Raw genomic sequence first — 22528 nt, forward strand, 5'->3', positions numbered from 1 at the left:
GTGTGTTACACAGTGTGTGTAATAGTGTGTTACACTGTGTGTGTTACACTAGATGTATCACTACTACAGTGTTGTAGCACACATATTCACAGCATAACACACTATTACACAGTGTTGTAACACACTCAGTGTAACATACTATCACACACTAGATCACATACAGCGTAACACACACACATTGTAGTACACTATTATACATAAATAACACACATACCGTGTAACACAATATTACACACATTGTAACACACATACAAAGTGTAACAACACTGTATTTTATACTCTATTTCTCAGCTTGTTACAAAGCATTGTGGGAGACAGTGCATTCTGGGCCTTGTGGTCCATACAACAGCAATGTACAGTATTACGGACCCTGTAGTCAATACATTTGCAATGCATTATGGGTCTTGTAGTTTAAAAGCAATTGCAGTGCGTTCTGGGACTTGTCTAAAAGTTCACTCAATAGAATTCAGAGTTGCAATGCATTCTGGGTCTTGCGGTCCAATGGGATTTCCATATAATCCACTGTGGCACTGTATTCTGGGTCTTGTAGTCCAAACACCCACTTAATGGAATCCAGCATTATAATGTATTCTGGGTCTTGTAGTCCAGTGGGAGGTTCCATGAAATCCAGTGTTGCAATGCATTCTGGGAAATGTAGTTCAGTGGTATCCAGTGTTACCATGCATTGTAGTCCAGGGGGATGTTCCATGGAATCCCGTGCTACAATGCATTCTGGGTAATGTAGTACTGTGGAGACCAGTGTTACAATGGATGCTGGGGTCTTGCAGTCCAATGGGATCCAGTGGTGCAATGCATCATGGGAAAAGCAGTCTCGTGGAATCCACAAGGGATTCTGAGACATGCCGCCCAATGGGAATGTCCATGGAAACCGGCGTTGCAATGCATCCAGGGAAATGTACTCCAGAAAAGGCAGAGGGCAGGACCTCATAACACCCCCACACAGACCCCAACCACAGCCGCCTTTCTTCCCGCCCTCGCCGGCTTCCCCCCACCTCCGTCCCCTGCGTGCTGGAGGGGGGGAGCTGGTGCCTTCCTCGTCTCCCCTTCTTCTCCCACCACCTCCTCCTCCTCTTCCTCCTCCTCCTCTTCACTCTCCACGCTCTCCCCACAACTTCCAGACACGGGGGATGTATCCCTCCCAAACCCTCTTCCTTGCGTACCCATCTCCTCCCCCCGCGGGATCCCGGGATGTCCCTTGAGGACGGGCTCCCGGGTGGTCGGTGGCGAGGGTCTCCTCCTGGCCGGGGAAGGGTCGGGGGGCGGCGGGCAGCGCTGGTCGCCCAGCAGGCTGACCAGGAAGGTGATGTACCTCATGGCCAGCCTCAGGATCTCGTTCTTACTCAGCTTCTTGTCCGGGGGGTGGGTGGGGATCAGTTTCCGCAGCTCCGCGAAGGCGCCGTTCACGTTCTGTTGCCGCCAACGCTCGCGGCTGTTGGTGAAGACGCGGCGGGCAACTTTCTGAGGCTGGCGCACTGCAGGAGGGGGAAGACGGGGTTAATATGTTGCCGGGAATTACCACTATTGCCCCACATAACCCCTCCCTATAACCCCTCCTATTACCCCATATACCTCCTCTATAACTCCTCCTATTACCCCATATAACCCCTCCCTATAACTCCTCCTATTACCTCATATACCTCCTCTATAACTCCTCCTACTGCCCCATGTAACCTCTCCCTATATCCCCATCCCCCTTTCCCCCCCTCTGTCTCCCTCTCCCCCCCTCCGTCTCCCTCTCCCCCCCTCCGTCTCCCTCTCCCCCCCTCCGTCTCCCTCTCCCCCCCTCCGTCTCCCTCTCCCCCCCTCCATCTCCCTCTCCCCCCCTCCGTCTCCCTCTCCCCCCCTCCGTCTCTCTCCCCCCCCTCCGTCTCCCTCTCCCCCCCTCCGTCTCCCTCTCCCCCCCTCCGTCTCTCTCCCCCCCCTCTGTCTTTCTCCCCCCCCCCCTCTGTCTCTCCCCCCCCCCCGTCTCCCTCTCCCCCCCTCCGTCTCTCTCCCCCCCCTCTGTCTTTCTCCCCCCCCCTCTGTCTCTCCCCCCCCCCTCTGTCTCTCTCCCCCCCCTGTCTTTCTCCCCCCCCTCTGTCTCTCTCCCCCCCTGTCTCTCTCCCCGCCTCTGTCTCCCCCCCTCTCTTCCCCCCTCCCACCCCCTCTCCCTCTCTCCTCCCACCCTCTCCCCCTCTCCCCCTCTCACCCCCCTCCCTCCTCTCTCCACCACCCCTCTCTCTCTCTCCCACGCCCCCTCCCACCCCCCCCTCCTCTCTCTCCCACCCCCCCCCCCCCCTGGGTGTCCCGTGTATCACACATCACAGACTCCTCAGCGGAAGACAAGATTGATAGATAACCGACTCTGCAAAACCCACAGGACCACATCCCACCCTCAGCCAACCGCCGGCACCCACAGCCCGGCACCTCTAGGCCCACATCCCCCCCTTAGCCAACCGCCGGCACCCACAGCCCGGCACCTCTAGGACCACATCCCACCCTCAGCCAACCGCCGGGACCCACAGCCTGGCACCTCTAGGACCACATCCCACCCTCAGCCAACCGCCGGGACCCACAGCCCGGCACCTCTAGGACCACATCCCACCCTCAGCCAACCGCCGGGACCCACAGCCCGGCACCTCTAGGACCACATCCCACCCTCAGCCAACCGCCGGGACCCACAGCCCGGCACCTCTAGGACCACATCCCCCCCTCAGCCAACCGCCGGGACCCGCAGCCCGGCACCTCTAGGACCACATCCCACCCTCAGCCAACCGCCGGGACCCACAGCCCGGCACCTCTAGGACCACATCCCACCCTCAGCCAACCGCCGGGACCCACAGCCTGGCACCTCTAGGACCACATCCCACCCTCAGCCAACCGCCGGCACCCACAGCCTGGCACCTCTAGGCCCACATCCCACCCTCAGCCAACCGCCGGCACCCACAGCCCGGCACCTCTAGGCCCACATCCCCCCCTCAGCCAACCGCCGGCACCCACAGCCCGGCACCTCTAGGACCACATCCCACCCTCAGCCAACCGCCGGGACCCACAGCCTGGCACCTCTAGGACCACATCCCACCCTCAGCCAACCGCCGGGACCCACAGCCCGGCACCTCTAGGACCACATCCCACCCTCAGCCAACCGCCGGGACCCACAGCCCGGCACCTCTAGGACCACATCCCACCCTCAGCCAACCGCCGGGACCCACAGCCCGGCACCTCTAGGACCACATCCCCCCCTCAGCCAACCGCCGGGACCCGCAGCCCGGCACCTCTAGGACCACATCCCACCCTCAGCCAACCGCCGGGACCCACAGCCCGGCACCTCTAGGACCACATCCCACCCTCAGCCAACCGCCGGGACCCACAGCCTGGCACCTCTAGGACCACATCCCACCCTCAGCCAACCGCCGGCACCCACAGCCTGGCACCTCTAGGCCCACATCCCACCCTCAGCCAACCGCCGGCACCCACAGCCCGGCACCTCTAGGACCACATCCCACCCTCAGCCAACCGCCGGGACCCACAGCCCGGCACCTCTAGGACCACATCCCACCCTCAGCCAACCGCCGGGACCCACAGCCCGGCACCTCTAGGACCACATCCCACCCTCAGCCAACCGCCGGGACCCACAGCCCGGCACCTCTAGGACCACATCCCACCCTCAGCCAACCGCCGGGACCCACAGCCCGGCACCTCTAGGCCCACATCCCACCCTCAGCCAACCGCCGGGACCCACAGCCCGGCACCTCTAGGACCACATCCCACCCTCAGCCAACCGCCGGGATCCACAGCCTGGCACCTCTAGGACCACATCCCACCCTCAGCCAACCGCCGGGACCCACAGCCCGGCACCTCTAGGCCCACATCCCACCCTCAGCCAACCGCCGGGACCCACCGCCTGGCACCTCTAGGACCACATCCCACCCTCAGCCAACCGCCGGCACCCACAGCCCGGCACCTCTAGGACCACATCCCACCCTCAGCCAACCGCCGGCACCCACAGCCCGGCACCTCTAGGACCACATCCCACCCTCAGCCAACCGCCGGCACCCACAGCCCAGCACCTCTAGGACCACATCCCACCCTCAGCAAACCGCCGGGACCCACAGCCCGGCACCTCTAGGACCACATCCCACCCTCAGCCAACCGCCGGGACCCACAGCCCAGCACCTCTAGGCCCACATCCCACCCTCAGCAAACCGCCGGGACCCACCGCCCGGCACCTCTAGGACCACATCCCACCCTCAGCAAACCGCCGGGACCCACCGCCCGGCACCTCTAGGACCACATCCCACCCTCAGCCAACCGCCGGGACCCACCGCCCGGCACCTCTAGGACCACATCCCACCCTCAGCCAACCGCCGGGACCCACAGCCCGGCACCTCTAGGACCACATCCCACCCTCAGCCAACCGCCGGGACCCACAGCCCGGCACCTCTAGGACCACATCCCACCCTCAGCCAACCGCTGGGACCCACAGCCCGGCACCTCTAGGACCACATCCCACCCTCAGCCAACCGCCGGGACCCACAGCCTGGCACCTCTAGGACCACATCCCACCCTCAGCCAACCGCCGGGACCCACAGCCTGGCACCTCTAGGACCACATCCCACCCTCAGCCAACCGCCGGCACCCACAGCCCGGCACCTCTAGGACCACATCCCACCCTCAGCCAACCGCCGGCACCCACAGCCTGGCACCTCTAGGACCACATCCCACCCTCAGCCAACCGCCGGCACCCACAGCCCGGCACCTCTAGGACCACATCCCCCCCTCAGCCAACCGCCGGCACCCACAGCCCGGCACCTCTAGGACCACATCCCACCCTCAGCCAACCGCCGGCAACCACAGCCTGGCACCTCTAGGACCACATCCCACCCTCAGCCAACCGCCGGGACCCACCGCCTGGCACCTCTAGGCCCACATCCCACCCTCAGCCAACCGCCGGCACCCACAGCCCGGCACCTCTAGGACCACATCCCACCCTCAGCCAACCGCCGGCACCCACAGCCCGGCACCTCTAGGACCACATCCCACCCTCAGCCAACCGCCGGGACCCACAGCCTGGCACCTCTAGGACCACATCCCACCCTCAGCCAACCGCCGGGACCCACAGCCCGGCACCTCTAGGACCACATCCCACCCTCAGCCAACCGCCGGGACCCACAGCCCGGCACCTCTAGGACCACATCCCACCCTCAGCCAACCGCCGGCACCCACAGCCCGGCACCTCTAGGACCACATCCCACCCTCAGCCAACCGCCGGGACCCACAGCCTGGCACCTCTAGGACCACATCCCACCCTCAGCCAACCGCCGGGACCCACAGCCTGGCACCTCTAGGACCACATCCCACCCTCAGCCAACCGCCGGCACCCACAGCCCGGCACCTCTAGGACCACATCCCACCCTCAGCCAACCGCCGGGACCCACAGCCTGGCACCTCTAGGACCACATCCCACCCTCAGCCAACCGCCGGGACCCACAGCCTGGCACCTCTAGGACCACATCCCACCCTCAGCCAACCGCCGGGACCCACAGCCCGGCACCTCTAGGACCACATCCCACCCTCAGCCAACCGCCGGGACCCACAGCCCGGCACCTCTAGGACCACATCCCTCCCTCAGCCAACCGCCGGGACCCACAGCCCGGCACCTCTAGGACCACATCCCACCCTCAGCCAACCGCCGGGACCCACAGCCCGGCACCTCTAGGACCACATCCCACCCTCAGCCAACCGCCGGGACCCACAGCCCGGCACCTCTAGGACCACATCCCCCCCTCAGCCAACCGCCGGCACCCACAGCCCGGCACCTCTAGGACCACATCCCACCCTCAGCCAACCGCCGGCAACCACAGCCTGGCACCTCTAGGACCACATCCCACCCTCAGCCAACCGCCGGGACCCACCGCCTGGCACCTCTAGGCCCACATCCCACCCTCAGCCAACCGCCGGCACCCACAGCCCGGCACCTCTAGGACCACATCCCACCCTCAGCCAACCGCCGGGACCCACAGCCTGGCACCTCTAGGACCACATCCCACCCTCAGCCAACCGCCGGCACCCACAGCCCGGCACCTCTAGGACCACATCCCACCCTCAGCCAACCGCCGGGACCCACAGCCTGGCACCTCTAGGACCACATCCCACCCTCAGCCAACCGCCGGGCCCCACAGCCCGGCACCTCTAGGACCACATCCCACCCTCAGCCAACCGCCGGCACCCACAGCCTGGCACCTCTAGGACCACATCCCACCCTCAGCCAACCGCCGGGACCCACAGCCTGGCACCTCTAGGACCACATCCCACCCTCAGCCAACCGCCGGGACCCACAGCCTGGCACCTCTAGGACCACATCCCACCCTCAGCCAACCGCCGGCACCCACAGCCTGGCACCTCTAGGACCACATCCCACCCTCAGCCAACCGCCGGCACCCACAGCCCGGCACCTCTAGGACCACATCCCACCCTCAGCCAACCGCCGGGACCCACAGCCTGGCACCTCTAGGACCACATCCCACCCTCAGCCAACCGCCGGGACCCACAGCCTGGCACCTCTAGGACCACATCCCACCTTCAGCCAACCGCCGGGACCCACAGCCCGGCACCTCTAGGACCACATCCCACCCTCAGCCAACCGCCGGGACCCACAGCCCGGCACCTCTAGGACCACATCCCACCCTCAGCCAACCGCCGGCACCCACAGCCCGGCACCTCTAGGACCACATCCCACCCTCAGCCAACCGCCGGGACCCACAGCCTGGCACCTCTAGGCCCACATCCCACCCTCAGCCAACCACCGGCACCCACAGCCCGGCACCTCTAGGACCACATCCCACCCTCAGCCAACCGCCGGGACCCACAGCCCGGCACCTCTAGGACCACATCCCACCCTCAGCCAACCGCCGGCACCCACAGCCCGGCACCTCTAGGACCACATCCCACCCTCAGCCAACCGCCGGGATCCACAGCCTGGCACCTCTAGGACCACATCCCACCCTCAGCCAACCGCCGGGACCCACAGCCTGGCACCTCTAGGACCACATCCCCCCCTCAGCCAACCGCCGGCCCCACAGCCCGGCACCTCTAGGACCACATCCCACCCTCAGCCAACCGCCGGGATCCACAGCCTGGCACCTCTAGGACCACATCCCACCCTCAGCCAACCGCCGGCACCCACAGCCTGGCACCTCTAGGACCACATCCCACCCTCAGCCAACCGCCGGCACCCACAGCCCGGCACCTCTAGGACCACATCCCACCCTCAGCCAACTGCCGGGACCCACAGCCTGGCACCTCTAGGCCCACATCCCACCCTCAGCCAACCGCCGGGACCCACAGCCCGGCACCTCTAGGACCACATCCCACCCTCAGCCAACCGCCGGGACCCACAGCCTGGCACCTCTAGGACCACATCCCACCCTCAGCCAACCGCCGGGACCCACAGCCCGGCACCTCTAGGACCACATCCCACCGTCAGCCAACCGCCGGGACCCACAGCCCGGCACCTCTAGGACCACATCCCACCCTCAGCCAACCGCCGGGACCCACAGCCCGGCACCTCTAGGACCACATCCCACCCTCAGCCAACCGCCGGGACCCACAGCCCGGCACCTCTAGGACCACATCCCACCCTCAGCCAACCGCCGGGACCCACAGCCCGGCACCTCTAGGACCACATCCCACCCTCAGCCAACCGCCGGGACCCACAGCCCGGCACCTCTAGGACCACATCCCCCCCTCAGCCAACCGCCGGGACCCACAGCCCGGCACCTCTAGGACCACATCCCCCCCTCAGCCAACCGCCGGGACCCACAGCCCGGCACCTCTAGGACCACATCCCCCCCTCAGCCAACCGCCGGGACCCACAGCCCGGCACCTCTAGGACCACATCCCCCCCTCAGCCAACCGCCGGGACCCACAGCCCGGCACCTCTAGGACCACATCCCACCCTCAGCCAACCGCCGGGACCCACAGCCCGGCACCTCTAGGACCACATCCTACCCTCAGCCAACCGCCGGGACCCACAGCCCGGCACCTCTAGGACCACATCCCACCCTCAGCCAACCGCCGGGACCCACAGCCCGGCACCTCTAGGACCACATCCCACCCTCAGCCAACCGCCGGGACCCACAGCCCGGCACCTCTAGGACCACATCCCACCCTCAGCCAACCGCCGGGACCCACAGCCCGGCACCTCTAGGACCACATCCCCCCCTCAGCCAACCGCCGGGACCCACAGCCCGGCACCTCTAGGACCACATCCCCCCCTCAGCCAACCGCCGGGACCCACAGCCCCGCACCTCTAGGACCACATCCCCCCCTCAGCCAACCGCCGGGACCCACAGCCCGGCACCTCTAGGACCACATCCCACCCTCAGCCAACCGCCGGGACCCACAGCCCGGCACCTCTAGGACCACATCCCACCCTCAGCCAACCACCGGGACTCACAGCCCGGCACCTCTAGGACCACATCCCACCCTCAGCCAACCGCCGGGCCCCACAGCCCGGCACCTCTAGGACCACATCCCACCCTCAGCCAACCGCCGGCACCCACAGCCTGGCACCTCTAGGACCACATCCCACCCTCAGCCAACCGCCGGGACCCACAGCCCGGCACCTCTAGGACCACATCCCACCCTCAGCCAACCGCCGGCACCCACAGCCTGGCACCTCTAGGACCAGATCCCACCCTCAGCCAACCGCCGGGACCCACAGCCCGGCACCTCTAGGACCACATCCCACCCTCAGCCAACCGCCGGGACCCACAGCCTGGCACCTCTAGGACCACATCCCACCCGCAGCCAACCGCCGGGACCCACAGCCTGGCACCTCTAGGACCACATCCCACCCTCAGCCAACCGCCGGGACCCACAGCCTGGCACCTCTAGGACCACATCCCACCCTCAGCCAACCGCCGGCACCCACAGCCCGGCACCTCTAGGACTACCGCCCGGCACCTCTAGGACTACCGCCTGGCACCTCTAGGACCACATCCCACCCTCAGCCAACCGCCGGGACCCACAGCCCGGCACCTCTAGGACCACATCCCACCCTCAGCCAACCGCCGGGACCCACAGCCCGGCACCTCTAGGACCACATCCCACCCTCAGCCAACCGCCGGGACCCACAGCCCGGCACCTCTAGGACCACATCCCACCCTCAGCCAACCGCCGGGACCCACAGCCCGGCACCTCTAGGACCACATCCCACCCTCAGCCAACCGCCGGGACCCACAGCCCGGCACCTCTAGGACCACATCCCCCCCTCAGCCAACCGCCGGGACCCACAGCCCGGCACCTCTAGGACCACATCCCACCCTCAGCCAACCGCCGGGACCCACAGCCCGGCACCTCTAGGACCACATCCCCCCCTCAGCCAACTGCCGGGACCCACAGCCCGGCACCTCTAGGACCACATCCCCCCCTCAGCCAACCGCCGGGACCCACAGCCCGGCACCTCTAGGACCACATCCCACCCTCAGCCAACCGCCGGCACCCACAGCCTGGCACCTCTAGGACCACATCCCCCCCTCAGCCAACCGCCGGCACCCACAGCCCGGCACCTCTAGGACCACATCCCACCCTCAGCCAACCGCCGGCACCCACAGCCCGGCACCTCTAGGACCACATCCCACCCTCAGCCAACCGCCGGCACCCACAGCCTGGCACCTCTAGGACCACATCCCACCCTCAGCCAACCGCCGGCACCCACAGCCCGGCACCTCTAGGACCACATCCCACCCTCAGCCAACCGCCGGGACCCACAGCCTGGCACCTCTAGGACCACATCCCACCCTCAGCCAACCGCCGGCACCCACAGCCCGGCACCTCTAGGACCACATCCCACCCTCAGCCAACCGCCGGGACCCACAGCCTGGCACCTCTAGGACCACATCCCACCCTCAGCCAACCGCCGGGACCCACAGCCTGGCACCTCTAGGACCACATCCCACCCTCAGCCAACCGCCGGGACCCACAGCCTGGCACCTCTAGGACCACATCCCACCCTCAGCCAACCGCCGGGACCCACAGCCCGGCACCTCTAGGACTACCGCCCGGCACCTCTAGGACTACCGCCTGGCACCTCTAGGCCCACATCCCACCCTCAGCCAACCGCCGGCACCCACAGCCTGGCACCTCTAGGACCACATCCCCCCCTCAGCCAACCGCCGGCACCCACAGCCCGGCACCTCTAGGACCACATCCCACCCTCAGCCAACCGCCGGGACCCACAGCCCGGCACCTCTAGGACCACATCCCACCCTCAGCCAACCGCCGGGACCCACCGCCCGGCACCTCTAGGACCACATCCCACCCTCAGCCAACCGCCGGGATCCACAGCCCGGCACCTCTAGGACCACATCCCACCCTCAGCCAACCGCCGGGACCCACCGCCTGGCACATCTAGGACCACATCCCACCCTCAGCCAACCGCCGGGACCCACCGCCTGGCACCTCTAGGACCACATCCCACCCTCAGCCAACCGCCGGGACCCACAGCCTGGCACCTCTAGGACCACATCCCACCCTCAGCCAACGGCCGGGACCCACAGCCCGGCACCTCTAGGACCACATCCCACCCTCAGCCAACCGCCGGGATCCACAGCCTGGCACCTCTAGGACCACATCCCACCCTCAGCCAACTGCCGGGACCCACAGCCCGGCACCTCTAGGACCACATCCCACCCTCAGCCAACCGCCGGCACCCACAGCCCGGCACCTCTAGGCCCACATCCCACCCTCAGCCAACCGCCGGGCCCCACAGCCTGGCACCTCTAGGCCCACATCCCCCCCTCAGCCAACCGCCGGCACCCACAGCCCGGCACCTCTAGGACCACATCCCACCCTCAGCCAACCGCCGGCACCCACAGCCCGGCACCTCTAGGACCACATCCCACCCTCAGCTAACCGCCGGGACCCACCGCCTGGCACCTCTAGGACCACATCCCACCCTCAGCCAACCGCCGGGACCCACAGCCTGGCACCTCTAGGACCACATCCCACCCTCAGCCAACCGCCGGGACCCACCGCCTGGCACCTCTAGGACCACATCCCACCCTCAGCCAACCGCCGGGACCCACAGCCTGGCACCTCTAGGACCACATCCCACCCTCAGCCAACCGCCGGGACCCACCGCCTGGCACCTCTAGGACCACATCCCACCCTCAGCCAACCGCCGGGACCCACAGCCCGGCACCTCTAGGACCACATCCCACCCTCAGCCAACCGCCGGGACCCACAGCCCGGCACCTCTAGGACCACATCCCACCCTCAGCCAACCGCCGGGACCCACAGCCCGGCACCTCTAGGACCACATCCCACCCTCAGCCAACCGCCGGGACCCACAGCCCGGCACCTCTAGGACCACATCCCACCCTCAGCCAACCGCCGGGACCCACAGCCCGGCACCTCTAGGACCACATCCCACCCTCAGCCAACCGCCGGGACCCACAGCCCGGCACCTCTAGGACCACATCCCACCCTCAGCCAACCGCCGGGACCCACAGCCCGGCACCTCTAGGACCACATCCCACCCTCAGCCAACCGCCGGGACCCACCGCCTGGCACCTCTAGGACCACATCCCACCCTCAGCCAACCGCCGGGACCCACAGCCTGGCACCTCTAGGACCACATCCCACCCTCAGCCAACCGCCGGGACCCACAGCCCGGCACCTCTAGGACCACATCCCACCCTCAGCCAACCGCCGGGATCCACAGCCTGGCACCTCTAGGACCACATCCCACCCTCAGCCAACTGCCGGGACCCACAGCCTGGCACCTCTAGGACCACATCCCACCCTCAGCCAACCGCCAGGACCCACCGCCTGGCACCTCTAGGACCACATCCCACCCTCAGCCAACCGCCGGGACCCACAGCCCGGCACCTCTAGGACCACATCCCACCCTCAGCCAACCGCCGGGATCCACAGCCTGGCACCTCTAGGACCACATCCCACCCTCAGCCAACTGCCGGGACCCACAGCCTGGCACCTCTAGGACCACATCCCACCCTCAGCCAACCGCCGGGATCCACAGCCTGGCACCTCTAGGACCACATCCCATCCTCAGCCAACCGCCGGGACCCACCGCCCGGCACCTCTAGGAAATTACACGAGGACCCACAGCCCGGCACCTCTAGGACTAACGCCCGGCACCTCTAGGAAACTACACGGGGATACAGAACCTGGCACCTCTAGAGCTGGGCACAGGGATACAGAGCCTGGCACCTCTAGGGCAGGACACAGGGATAGAGCCTGGCACCTCTAGGACAGGACACAGGGATAGAGCCTGGCACCTCTAGGGCCGTTCACAGGGATACAGAGCCTGGCACCTCTAGGGCCGTTCACAGGGATACAGAACCTGGCACCTCTAGGGCTGGACACAGGGATACAGAGCCTGGCACCTCTAGGGCTGGACACAGGGATACAGAGCCTGGCACCTCTAGGGCTGGACACAGGGATACAGAGCCTGGCACCTCTAGGGCTGGACACAGGGGTACAGGGGCTGGCACCTCTAGGGCAGGACACAGGTACAGAGCCTGGCACCTCTAGGGCAGGACACAGGTACAGAGCCTGGCACCTCTAGGGCAGGACACAGGTACAGAGCCTGGCACCGCTAGGGCAGGCACAGGGATACAGACCCTGGCACCTCTAGGGCTGGACACAGGGATACAGAGCCTGGCACCTCTAGGGCAGGACACAGGGATACAGAGCCTGGCACCGCTAGGGCAGGACACAGGGATACAGAGCCTGGCACAATTTGGACTTCATACTATACCTATGAAGGGCGGTTCTGTGACTTCGGGGTGTGCGCTGCGCCTCTTGAAGCGTCCGGAGAAGATCGGGTAGACCCCTGATGCCCGCAAGTACGGACTGCAAAACAAACAGGGGCATCAATATATATACTGTATGTACACAGCCCAGTGCCAGCCTCCCCCACACACACACTGCTACACCATGCCATGTATACACAGTGCCAGCCTCCCCCACACACACACTGCTACACCATGCCATGTATACACAGTGCCAGCCTCCCCCACACACACACTGCTACACCATGCCATGTATACACAGCCCAAACACCCTGCTGTCCTGCACTGTCCAGTCCTAGAGGTGCCAGGCTCTGTATCCCTGTGCCCAGACCTAGAGGTGCCAGGTTCTGTATCCCTGTGAACGGCCCTAGAGGTGCCAGGCTCTGTATCCCTGTGAACGGCCCTAGAGGTGCCAGGCTCTGTATCCCTGTGTCCTGCCCTAGAGGTGCCAGCCTCTGTACCCCTGTGTCCTGCCCTAGAGGTGCCAGGCTCTGTATCCCTGTGTCCTGCCCTAGAGGTACCAGCCTCTGTACCCCTGTGTCCTGCCCTAGAGGTGCCAGGCTCTGTATCCCTGTGTCCTGCCTAGAGGTGCCAGGCTCTGTATCCCTGTGTCCTGCCCTAGAGGTACCAGCCTCTGTACCCCTGTGTCCTGCCCTAGAGGTGCCAGGCTCTGTATCCCTGTGTCCTGCCCTAGAGGTACCAGCCTCTGTACCCCTGTGTCCTGCCCTAGAGGTGCCAGGCTCTGTATCCCCTGTGTCCTGCCCTAGAGGTGCCAGGCTCTGTATCCCTGTGTCCTGCCCTAGAGGTGCCAGCCTCTGTACCCCTGTGTCCTGCCCTAGAGGTGCCAGGCTCTGTATCCCTGTGTCCTGCCCTAGAGGTGCCAGCTTCTGTACCCCTGTGTCCTGCCCTAGAGGTGCCAGGCTCTGTATCCCTGTGTCCTGCCTAGAGGTGCCAGGCTCTGTATCCCTGTGTCCTGCCCTAGAGGTACCAGCCTCTGTACCCCTGTGTCCTGCCCTAGAGGTGCCAGGCTCTGTATCCCTGTGTCCTGCCCTAGAGGTACCAGCCTCTGTACCCCTGTGTCCTGCCCTAGAGGTGCCAGGCTCTGTATCCCCTGTGTCCTGCCCTAGAGGTGCCAGGCTCTGTATCCCTGTGTCCTGCCCTAGAGGTGCCAGCCTCTGTACCCCTGTGTCCTGCCCTAGAGGTGCCAGGCTCTGTATCCCTGTGTCCTGCCCTAGAGGTGCCAGCTTCTGTACCCCTGTGTCCTGCCCTAGAGGTGCCAGGCTCTGTACCCCTGTGTCCTGCCCTAGAGGTGCCAGGCTCTGTATCCCTGTGTCCTGCCCTAGAGGTGCCAGCCTCTGTACCCCTGTGTCCTGCCCTAGAGGTGCCAGGCTCTGTATCCCTGTGTCCTGCCCTAGAGGTGCCAGGCTCTGTATCCCTGTGTCCTGCCCTAGAGGTGCCAGGCTCTGTATCCCTGTGTCCAGCCCTAGAGGTGCCAGGCTCTGTAACCCTGTGTCCTGCCCTAGAGGTGCCAGGCTCTGTATCCCTGTGTCCAGCCCTAGAGGTGCCAGGCTCTGTATCCCTGTGTCCAGCCCTAGAGGTGCCAGGCTCTGTAACCCTGTGTCCTGCCCTAGAGGTGCTAGGCTCTGTATCCCTGTGTCCAGCCCTAGAGGTGCCAGGCTCTGTATCCCTGTGCCCAGCCATAGAGGTGCCACGCTCTGTATCCCCTGTGTCCAGCCCTAGAGGTGCCACGCTCTGTATCCCTGTGTCCAGCCCTAGAGGTGCCACGTTCTGTATCCCCTGTGTCCAGCCCTAGAGGTGCCACGCTCTGTATCCCTGTGTCCAGCCCTAGAGGTGCCAGGCTCTGCATCTCCTGTATCCTGCCCTAGAGGTCTCAGTCTCTGTATCCCTGCCACCCCTTCCCACCTTCAGCCGCCATAGAGGTACCCGCCTTACCCGGACAGGAAGGGGTGGTTGTGGTACTGCGAGGGCAGTATCCCTGGCAGCGCCAGCATCAGGGAGGGCACAGGACGCAAGGTGGTGAGTTCCGGGCGCAGTGTCAGCCGGCTGTGCCCCAAGCTGATGACGGGTACGTGAGCCGGCAGGCGCTGTGCCCCCGCGGGGATCCGCCTGTTGCCCGTGAGGGGGGCAGAGGGTGAGGCCGGGGAGCCGGGGAGCTGGGGAGGGGAGGAGGTGCCAGTTGGAGGGGGCAGTCTCTGTGCAGGGCTCCCCTCTGCCTCCATCCTGGCACAGGCGCTGTCAGTAGGTGCCCTGTTGTCATCTGACGGGCACATGGACACAGAGATAGCCTGAGGAGGAAGCAGAGGAAGAGGTTTAGGGGCAGCGGCAGTGCCAGCCTCCCCCTCACACACACACTACTACACCATGCCATGTATACACAGCACAGGTACAGCGCGGGCAGCGGCAGTGCCAGCCTCCCCCTCACACACACACTACTACACCATGCCATGTATACACAGCACAGGTACAGCGCGGGCAGCGGCAGTGCCAGCCTCCTCCTCACACACACTACTACACCATGCCATGTATACACAGCACAGGTACAGCGCGGGCAGCGGCAGTGCCAGCCTCCTCCTCACACACACTACTACACCATGCCATGTATACACAGCACAGGTACAGCGCGGGCAGCGGCAGTGCCAGCCTCCTCCTCTCACACACACTACTACACCATGCCATGTATACACAGCACAGGTACAGCGCGTGCAGCGGCAGTGCCAGCCTCCTCCTCTCACACACACTACTACACCATGCCATGTATACACAGCACAGGTACAGCGCGGGCAGCGGCAGTGCCAGCCTCCCCCTCACACACACTACTACACCATGCCATGTATACACAGCACAGGTACAGCGCGGGCAGCGGCAGTGCCAGCCTCCCCCTCACACACACTACTACACCATGCCATGTATACACAGCACAGGCACAGCGCGGGCAGCGGCAGTGCCAGCCTCCCCCTCACACACACTACTACACCATGCCATGTATACACAGCACAGGTACAGCGCGGGCAGCGGCAGTGCCAGCCTCCCCCTCTCACACTACTACACCATGCCATGTATACACAGCACAGGCACAGCGCGGGCAGCGGCAGTGCCAGCCTCCCCCTCACACACACTACTACACCATGCCATGTATACACAGCACAGGTACAGCGCGGGCAGCGGCAGTGCCAGCCTCCCCCTCTCACACTACTACACCATGCCATGTATACACAGCACAGGTACTGCGCAGGCAGCAGCAGTGCCAGCCTCCCGCTCACACACACACTATTACACCATGCCATGTATACACAGCACAGGTACAGCGCGGGCAGCGGCAGTGCCAGCCTCCCCCTCACACACACTCGTACACCATGCCATGTATACACAGCACAGGTACAGCGCGGGCAGCGGCAGTGCCAGCCTCCCCCTCACACACACTACTACACCATGCCATGTATACACAGCACAGGTACAGCGCGGGCAGCGGCAGTGCCAGCCTCCCCCTCACACACACTACTACACCATGCCATGTATACACAGCACAGGTACAGCGCGGGCAGCGGCAGTGCCAGCCTCCCCCTCACACACTACTACACCATGCCATGTATACACAGCACAGGTACAGCGCGGGCAGCGGCAGTGCCAGCCTCCCCCTCACACACACTACTACACCATGCCATGTATACACAGCACAGGTACAGCGCGGGCAGCGGCAGTGCCAGCCTCCCCCTCACACACACTACTACACCATGCCATGTATACACAGCACAGGTACAGCGCGGGCAGCGGCAGTGCCAGCCTCCCCCTCACACACTACTACACCATGCCATGTATACACAGCACAGGTACAGTGCGGGCAGCGGCAGTGCCAGCCTCCCCCTCACACACACTACTACACCATGCCATGTATACACAGCACAGGTACAGCGCGGGCAGCGGCAGTGCCAGCCTCCCCCTCACACACACTACTACACCATGCCATGTATACACAGCACAGGTACAGCGCGGGCAGCGGCAGTGCCAGCCTCCCCCTCACACACTACTACACCATGCCATGTATACACAGCACAGGTACAGCGCGGGCAGCAGCAGTGCCAGCCTCCCCCTCACACACTACTACACCATGCCATGTATACACAGCACAGGTACAGCGCGGGCAGTGGCAGTGCCAGCCTCCCCTCACACACTACTACACCATGCCATGTATATACAGCACAGGTACAGCGCGGGCAGCGGCAGTGCCAGCCTCCCCCTCACACACACTACTACACCATGCCATGTATACACAGCACAGGTACAGCGCAGGCAGCGGCAGTGCCAGCCTCTCCCTCACACACACACTACTACACCATGCCATGTATACACAGCACAGGTACAGCGCGGGCAGCGGCAGTGCCAGCCTCCCCCTCACACACACTACTACACCATGCCATGTATACACAGCACAGGTACAGCGCGGGCAGCGGCAGTGCCAGCCTCCCCCTCACACACACACTACTACACCATGCCATGTATACACAGCACAGGTACAGCGCGGGCAGCGGCAGTGCCAGCCTCCCCCTCACACACACTACTACACCATGCCATGTATACACAGCACAGGTACAGTGCGGGCAGCGGCAGTGCCAGCCTCCCCCTCACACACACTATTACACCATGCCATGTATACACAGCACAGGTACAGCGCAGGCAGCGGCAGTGCCAGCCTCTCCCTCACACACACACTACTACACCATGCCATGTATACACAGCACAGGTACAGCGCGGGCAGCGGCAGTGCCAGCCTCCCCCTCACACACACTACTACACCATGCCATGTATACACAGCACAGGTACAGCGCGGGCAGCGGCAGTGCCAGCCTCCTCCTCACACACACTACTACACCATGCCATGTATACACAGAACAGGTACAGCGCGGGCAGCGGCAGTGCCAGCCTCACCCTCACACACACTTCTACACCATGTCATGTATACACAGCACAGGTACAGCGCGGGCAGTGCCAGCCTCCCCCTCACACACACTACTACACCATGCCATGTATACACAGCACAGGTACAGCGCGGGCAGCGGCAGTGCCAGCCTCCCCCTCACACACACTACTACACCATGCCATGTATACACAGCACAGGTACAGCGCGGGCAGCGGCAGTGCCAGCCTCCCCCTCACACACTACTACACCATGCCATGTATACACAGCACAGGTACAGCGCGGGCAGCAGCAGTGCCAGCCTCCCCCTCACACACACTACTACACCATGCCATGTATACACAGCACAGGTACAGCGCGGGCAGCGGCAGTGCCAGCCTCCCCCTCACACACACTACTACACCATGCCATGTATACACAGCACAGGTACAGCGCGGGCAGCGGCAGTGCCAGCCTCCCCCTCACACACACTACTACACCATGCCATGTATACACAGCACAGGTACAGCGCGGGCAGCGGCAGTGCCAGCCTCCCCCTCACACACTACTACACCATGCCATGTATACACAGCACAGGTACAGCGCGGGCAGTGGCAGTGCCAGCCTCCCCTCACACACTACTACACCATGCCATGTATATACAGCACAGGTACAGCGCGGGCAGCGGCAGTGCCAGCCTCCCCCTCACACACACTACTACACCATGCCATGTATACACAGCACAGGTACAGCGCGGGCAGCGGCAGTGCCAGCCTCCCCCTCACACACACTACTACACCATGCCATGTATACACAGCACAGGTACAGCGCGGGCAGCGGCAGTGCCAGCCTCCCCCTCACACACACACTACTACACCATGCCATGTATACACAGCACAGGTACAGCGCGGGCAGCGGCAGTGCCAGCCTCCCCCTCACACACACTACTACACCATGCCATGTATACACAGCACAGGTACAGTGCGGGCAGCGGCAGTGCCAGCCTCCCCCTCACACACACTATTACACCATGCCATGTATACACAGCACAGGTACAGCGCAGGCAGCGGCAGTGCCAGCCTCTCCCTCACACACACACTACTACACCATGCCATGTATACACAGCACAGGTACAGCGCGGGCAGCGGCAGTGCCAGCCTCCCCCTCACACACACTACTACACCATGCCATGTATACACAGCACAGGTACAGCGCGGGCAGCGGCAGTGCCAGCCTCCTCCTCACACACACTACTACACCATGCCATGTATACACAGAACAGGTACAGCGCGGGCAGCGGCAGTGCCAGCCTCACCCTCACACACACTTCTACACCATGTCATGTATACACAGCACAGGTACAGCGCGGGCAGTGCCAGCCTCCCCCTCACACACACTACTACACCATGCCATGTATACACAGCACAGGTACAGCGCGGGCAGCGGCAGTGCCAGCCTACCCCTCACACACTACTACACCATGCCATGTATACACAGCACAGGTACAGCGCGGGCAGCGGCAGTGCCAGTCTCCCCCTCACACACACACTACTACACCATGCCATGTATACACAGCACAGGTACAGTGCGGGCAGCGGCAGTGCCAGCCTCCCCCCCACACACACTACTACACCATGCCATGTATACACAGCACAGGTACAGCGCAGGCAGCGGCAGTGCCAGCCTCCCACACACACACACTACTACACCATGCCATGTATACACAGCACAGGTACAGCGCGGGCAGCGGCAGTGCCAGCCTCACACACATACACTACTACACCATGCCATGTATACACAGCACAGTAACACGCAGAGCAGTGTGTATGTGTAACACGCCGAGCAGTGTGTATGTGTAACACACCAAGCAGTGTGTATGTGCAACACGCAGAGCCGTGTGTATGTGTAACACGCAGAGCAGTGTGTATGTGTAACACGCAGAGCAGTGTGTATGTGTAACATGCAGAGCAGTGTGTATGTGTAACACGCAGAGCAGTGTGTGTAACACGCAGAGCCGTGTGTATGTGTAACACGCAGAGCAGTGTATGTGTAACACGTAGAGCAGTGTATGTGTAACACGCAGAGCAGTGTATGTGTAACACGCAGAGCAGTGTGTATGTGTAACACGCAGAGCAGTGTGTATGTGTAACACGCTGAGCAGTGTGTATGTGTAACACGCAGAGCCGTGTGTATGTGTAACACGCAGAGCCGTGTGTATGTGTAACACGCAGAGCAGGGTGTATGTGTAACACGCAGAGCAGTGTGTATGTGTAACACGCAGAGCAGTGTGTGTAACACGCAGAGCAGTGTATGTGTAACACGCAGACCAGTGTATGTGTAACACGCAGAGCAGTGTATGTGTAACACGCAGAGCAGTGTATGTGTAACACGCAGAGCAGTGTATGTGTAACACGCAGAGCAGTGTGTATGTGTAACACGCAGAGCAGTGTGTATGTGTAACACGCAGAGCAGTGTGTATGTGTAACACGCAGAGCAGTGTGTATGTGTAACACGCAGACAGTGTGTATGTGTAACACGCAGAGCAGTGTGTATGTGTAACACTCAGAGCAGTGTGTATGTGTAACACGCAGAGCAGTGTGTATGTGTAACACGCAGAGCAGTGTGTATGTGTAACACGCAGAGCAGTGTATGTGTAACACGCAGAGCAGTGTGTATGTGTAACACGCAGAGCAGTGTGTATGTGTAACACGCAGAGCAGTGTGTATGTGTAACACGCAGAGCAGTGTGTATGTGTAACACGCAGAGCAGTGTGTATGTGTAACACGCAGAGCAGTGTGTATGTGTAACACGCAGAGCAGTGTGTATGTGTAACACGCAGAGCAGTGTGTATGTGTAACACGCAGAGCAGTGTATGTGTAACACGCAGAGCAGTGTATGTGCAACACGCAGAGCAGTGTGTATGTGTAACACGCAGAGCAGTGTGTATGTGTAATACGCCGAGCAGTGTGTATGTGTAACACGCAGAGCAGTGTGTATGTGTAACACGCAGAGCAATATGTGTAACACGCAGAGCAGTGTGTGTGTGTATGTGTAACACGCAGAGCAGTGTGTGTGTGTATGTGTAACACACAGAGCAGTGTGTGTGTAACACGCAGAGCAGTGTGTGTGTGTAACACGCCGAGCAGTGTGTGTGTGTAACACGCAGAGCAGTGTGTATGTGCAACACGCAGAGCAGTGTGTATGTGTAACACGCAGAGCAGTGTGTATGTGTAACACGCAGAGCAGTATGTGTAACACGCAGAGCAGTATGTGTAACTCGCAGAGCAGTGTGTCTGTAACACGCAGAGCAGTGTGTGTATGTAACACGCAGAGCAGTGTGTATCTGTAACACGCAGAGCAGGGAGTGTGTAACACGCAGAGCAGTGTGTGTGTGTAACACGCAGAGCAGTGTGTGTAACACGCAGAGCAGTGTGTATCTGTAACACGCAGAGCAGTATGTGTGTGTGTAACATGCAGAGCAGTATGTGTGTGTATGTAACACGCAGAGCAGTGTGTGTGTGTGTAACACGCAGAGCAGTGTGTATCTGTAACATGCAGAGCAGTGTGTGTGTGTAACACGCAGAGCAGTGTGTCTGTAACACGCAGAGCAGTGTGTGTGTGTAACACGCAGAGCAGTGTGTGTGTAACACGCAGAGCAGTGTGTATCTGTAACACGCAGAGCAGTGTGGGTGTGTAACACACAGAGCAGTGTGTATCTGTAACACGCAGAGCAGTATGTGTGTGTAACACGCAGAGCAGTATGTGTGCGTGTGTAACACGCAGAGCAGTGTGTGTGTAACACGCAGAGCAGTGTGTGTGTGTAACATGCAGAGCAGTGTGTGTGTAACACGCAGAGCAGTGTGTGTGTGTAACACGCAGAGCAGTGTGTGTGTAACACGCAGAGCAGTGTGTATCTGTAACACGCAGAGCAGTGTGGGTGTGTAACACGCAGAGCATTGTGTATCTGTAACACGCAGAGCAGTATGTGTGTGTAACACGCAGAGCAGTATGTGTGTGTAACACGCAGAGCAGTATGTGTGTGTAACACGCAGAGCAGTATGTGTGCGTGTGTAACACGCAGAGCAGTGTGTGTGTAACACGCAGAGCAGTGTGTGTGTGTAACATGCAGAGCAGTGTGTGTGTAACACGCAGAGCAGTGTGTGTGTGTAACACGCAGAGCAGTGTGTAACACGCAGAGCAGTGTGTAACACGCAGAGCAGTGTGTGTGTAACACGCAGAGCAGTGTGTGTGTAACACGCAGAGCAGTGTGTAACATGCAGAGCAGTGTGTGTGTAACACGCAGAGCAGTGTGTGTGTAACACGCAGAGCAGTGTGTGTGTAACACGCAGAGCAGTGTGTAACACGCAGAGCAGTGTGTGTGTAACACGCAGAGCAGTGTGTGTGTAACACGCAGAGCAGTGTTACACACATCCCATTCTCCGCACTTCTCTATTTCTCTAAGAATAGCTTTTGCGGCCGCTTAATATTACAAACCATTTGATTTTTTTAACATCCGCCTACCCAGCACATGTCACATACACACGCATGTCACATACACACGTGCTGCATACGCAGCGGACACGCCAGCAATACAGATCCCATCTCCCTCTAGTACAGGGGTGAGCAGCTACAGTCCTCAGGGGCCACCAACAGGTCAGGTTTTCAGGATATCCCTGCTGCAGCAGCACAGGTGGCTCAAATCGGTCCCTGCTTCAGCACAGGTGGCTCAATCAGTCCCTGCTTCGGCACAGGTGGCTCAATCTGTCCATGCTTCAGCACAGGTGGCTCAATCCCT

At 62.3% G+C, this 22528-nt stretch overlaps 1 protein-coding gene across 2 annotated transcripts in view; it reads right to left on the bottom strand.

The window, feature by feature from the left end:
- Positions 1 to 251: 251 nt before the first annotated feature.
- Positions 252 to 22528, bottom strand: part of LYL1 (LYL1 basic helix-loop-helix family member) — a 35782-nt gene continuing 13505 nt past the window's right edge. For both annotated transcript variants that reach the window (XM_075577511.1, XM_075577510.1), the window contains exons 2-4: positions 14775 to 15127; positions 12788 to 12882; positions 252 to 1493 (exon numbers count right to left, since the gene is read on the bottom strand). In XM_075577511.1, coding sequence (XP_075433626.1) covers positions 946 to 1493; positions 12788 to 12882; positions 14775 to 15112 — 981 coding nt within the window. In that variant the 5' untranslated portion in view covers positions 15113 to 15127 and the 3' untranslated portion in view covers positions 252 to 945. The remainder of the gene's footprint in view (positions 1494 to 12787; positions 12883 to 14774; positions 15128 to 22528) is intronic.

The sequence above is a fragment of the Ascaphus truei genome, chromosome 20 (assembly GCF_040206685.1).
Source record: "Ascaphus truei isolate aAscTru1 chromosome 20, aAscTru1.hap1, whole genome shotgun sequence".
NCBI lineage: Eukaryota > Metazoa > Chordata > Amphibia > Anura > Ascaphidae > Ascaphus > Ascaphus truei.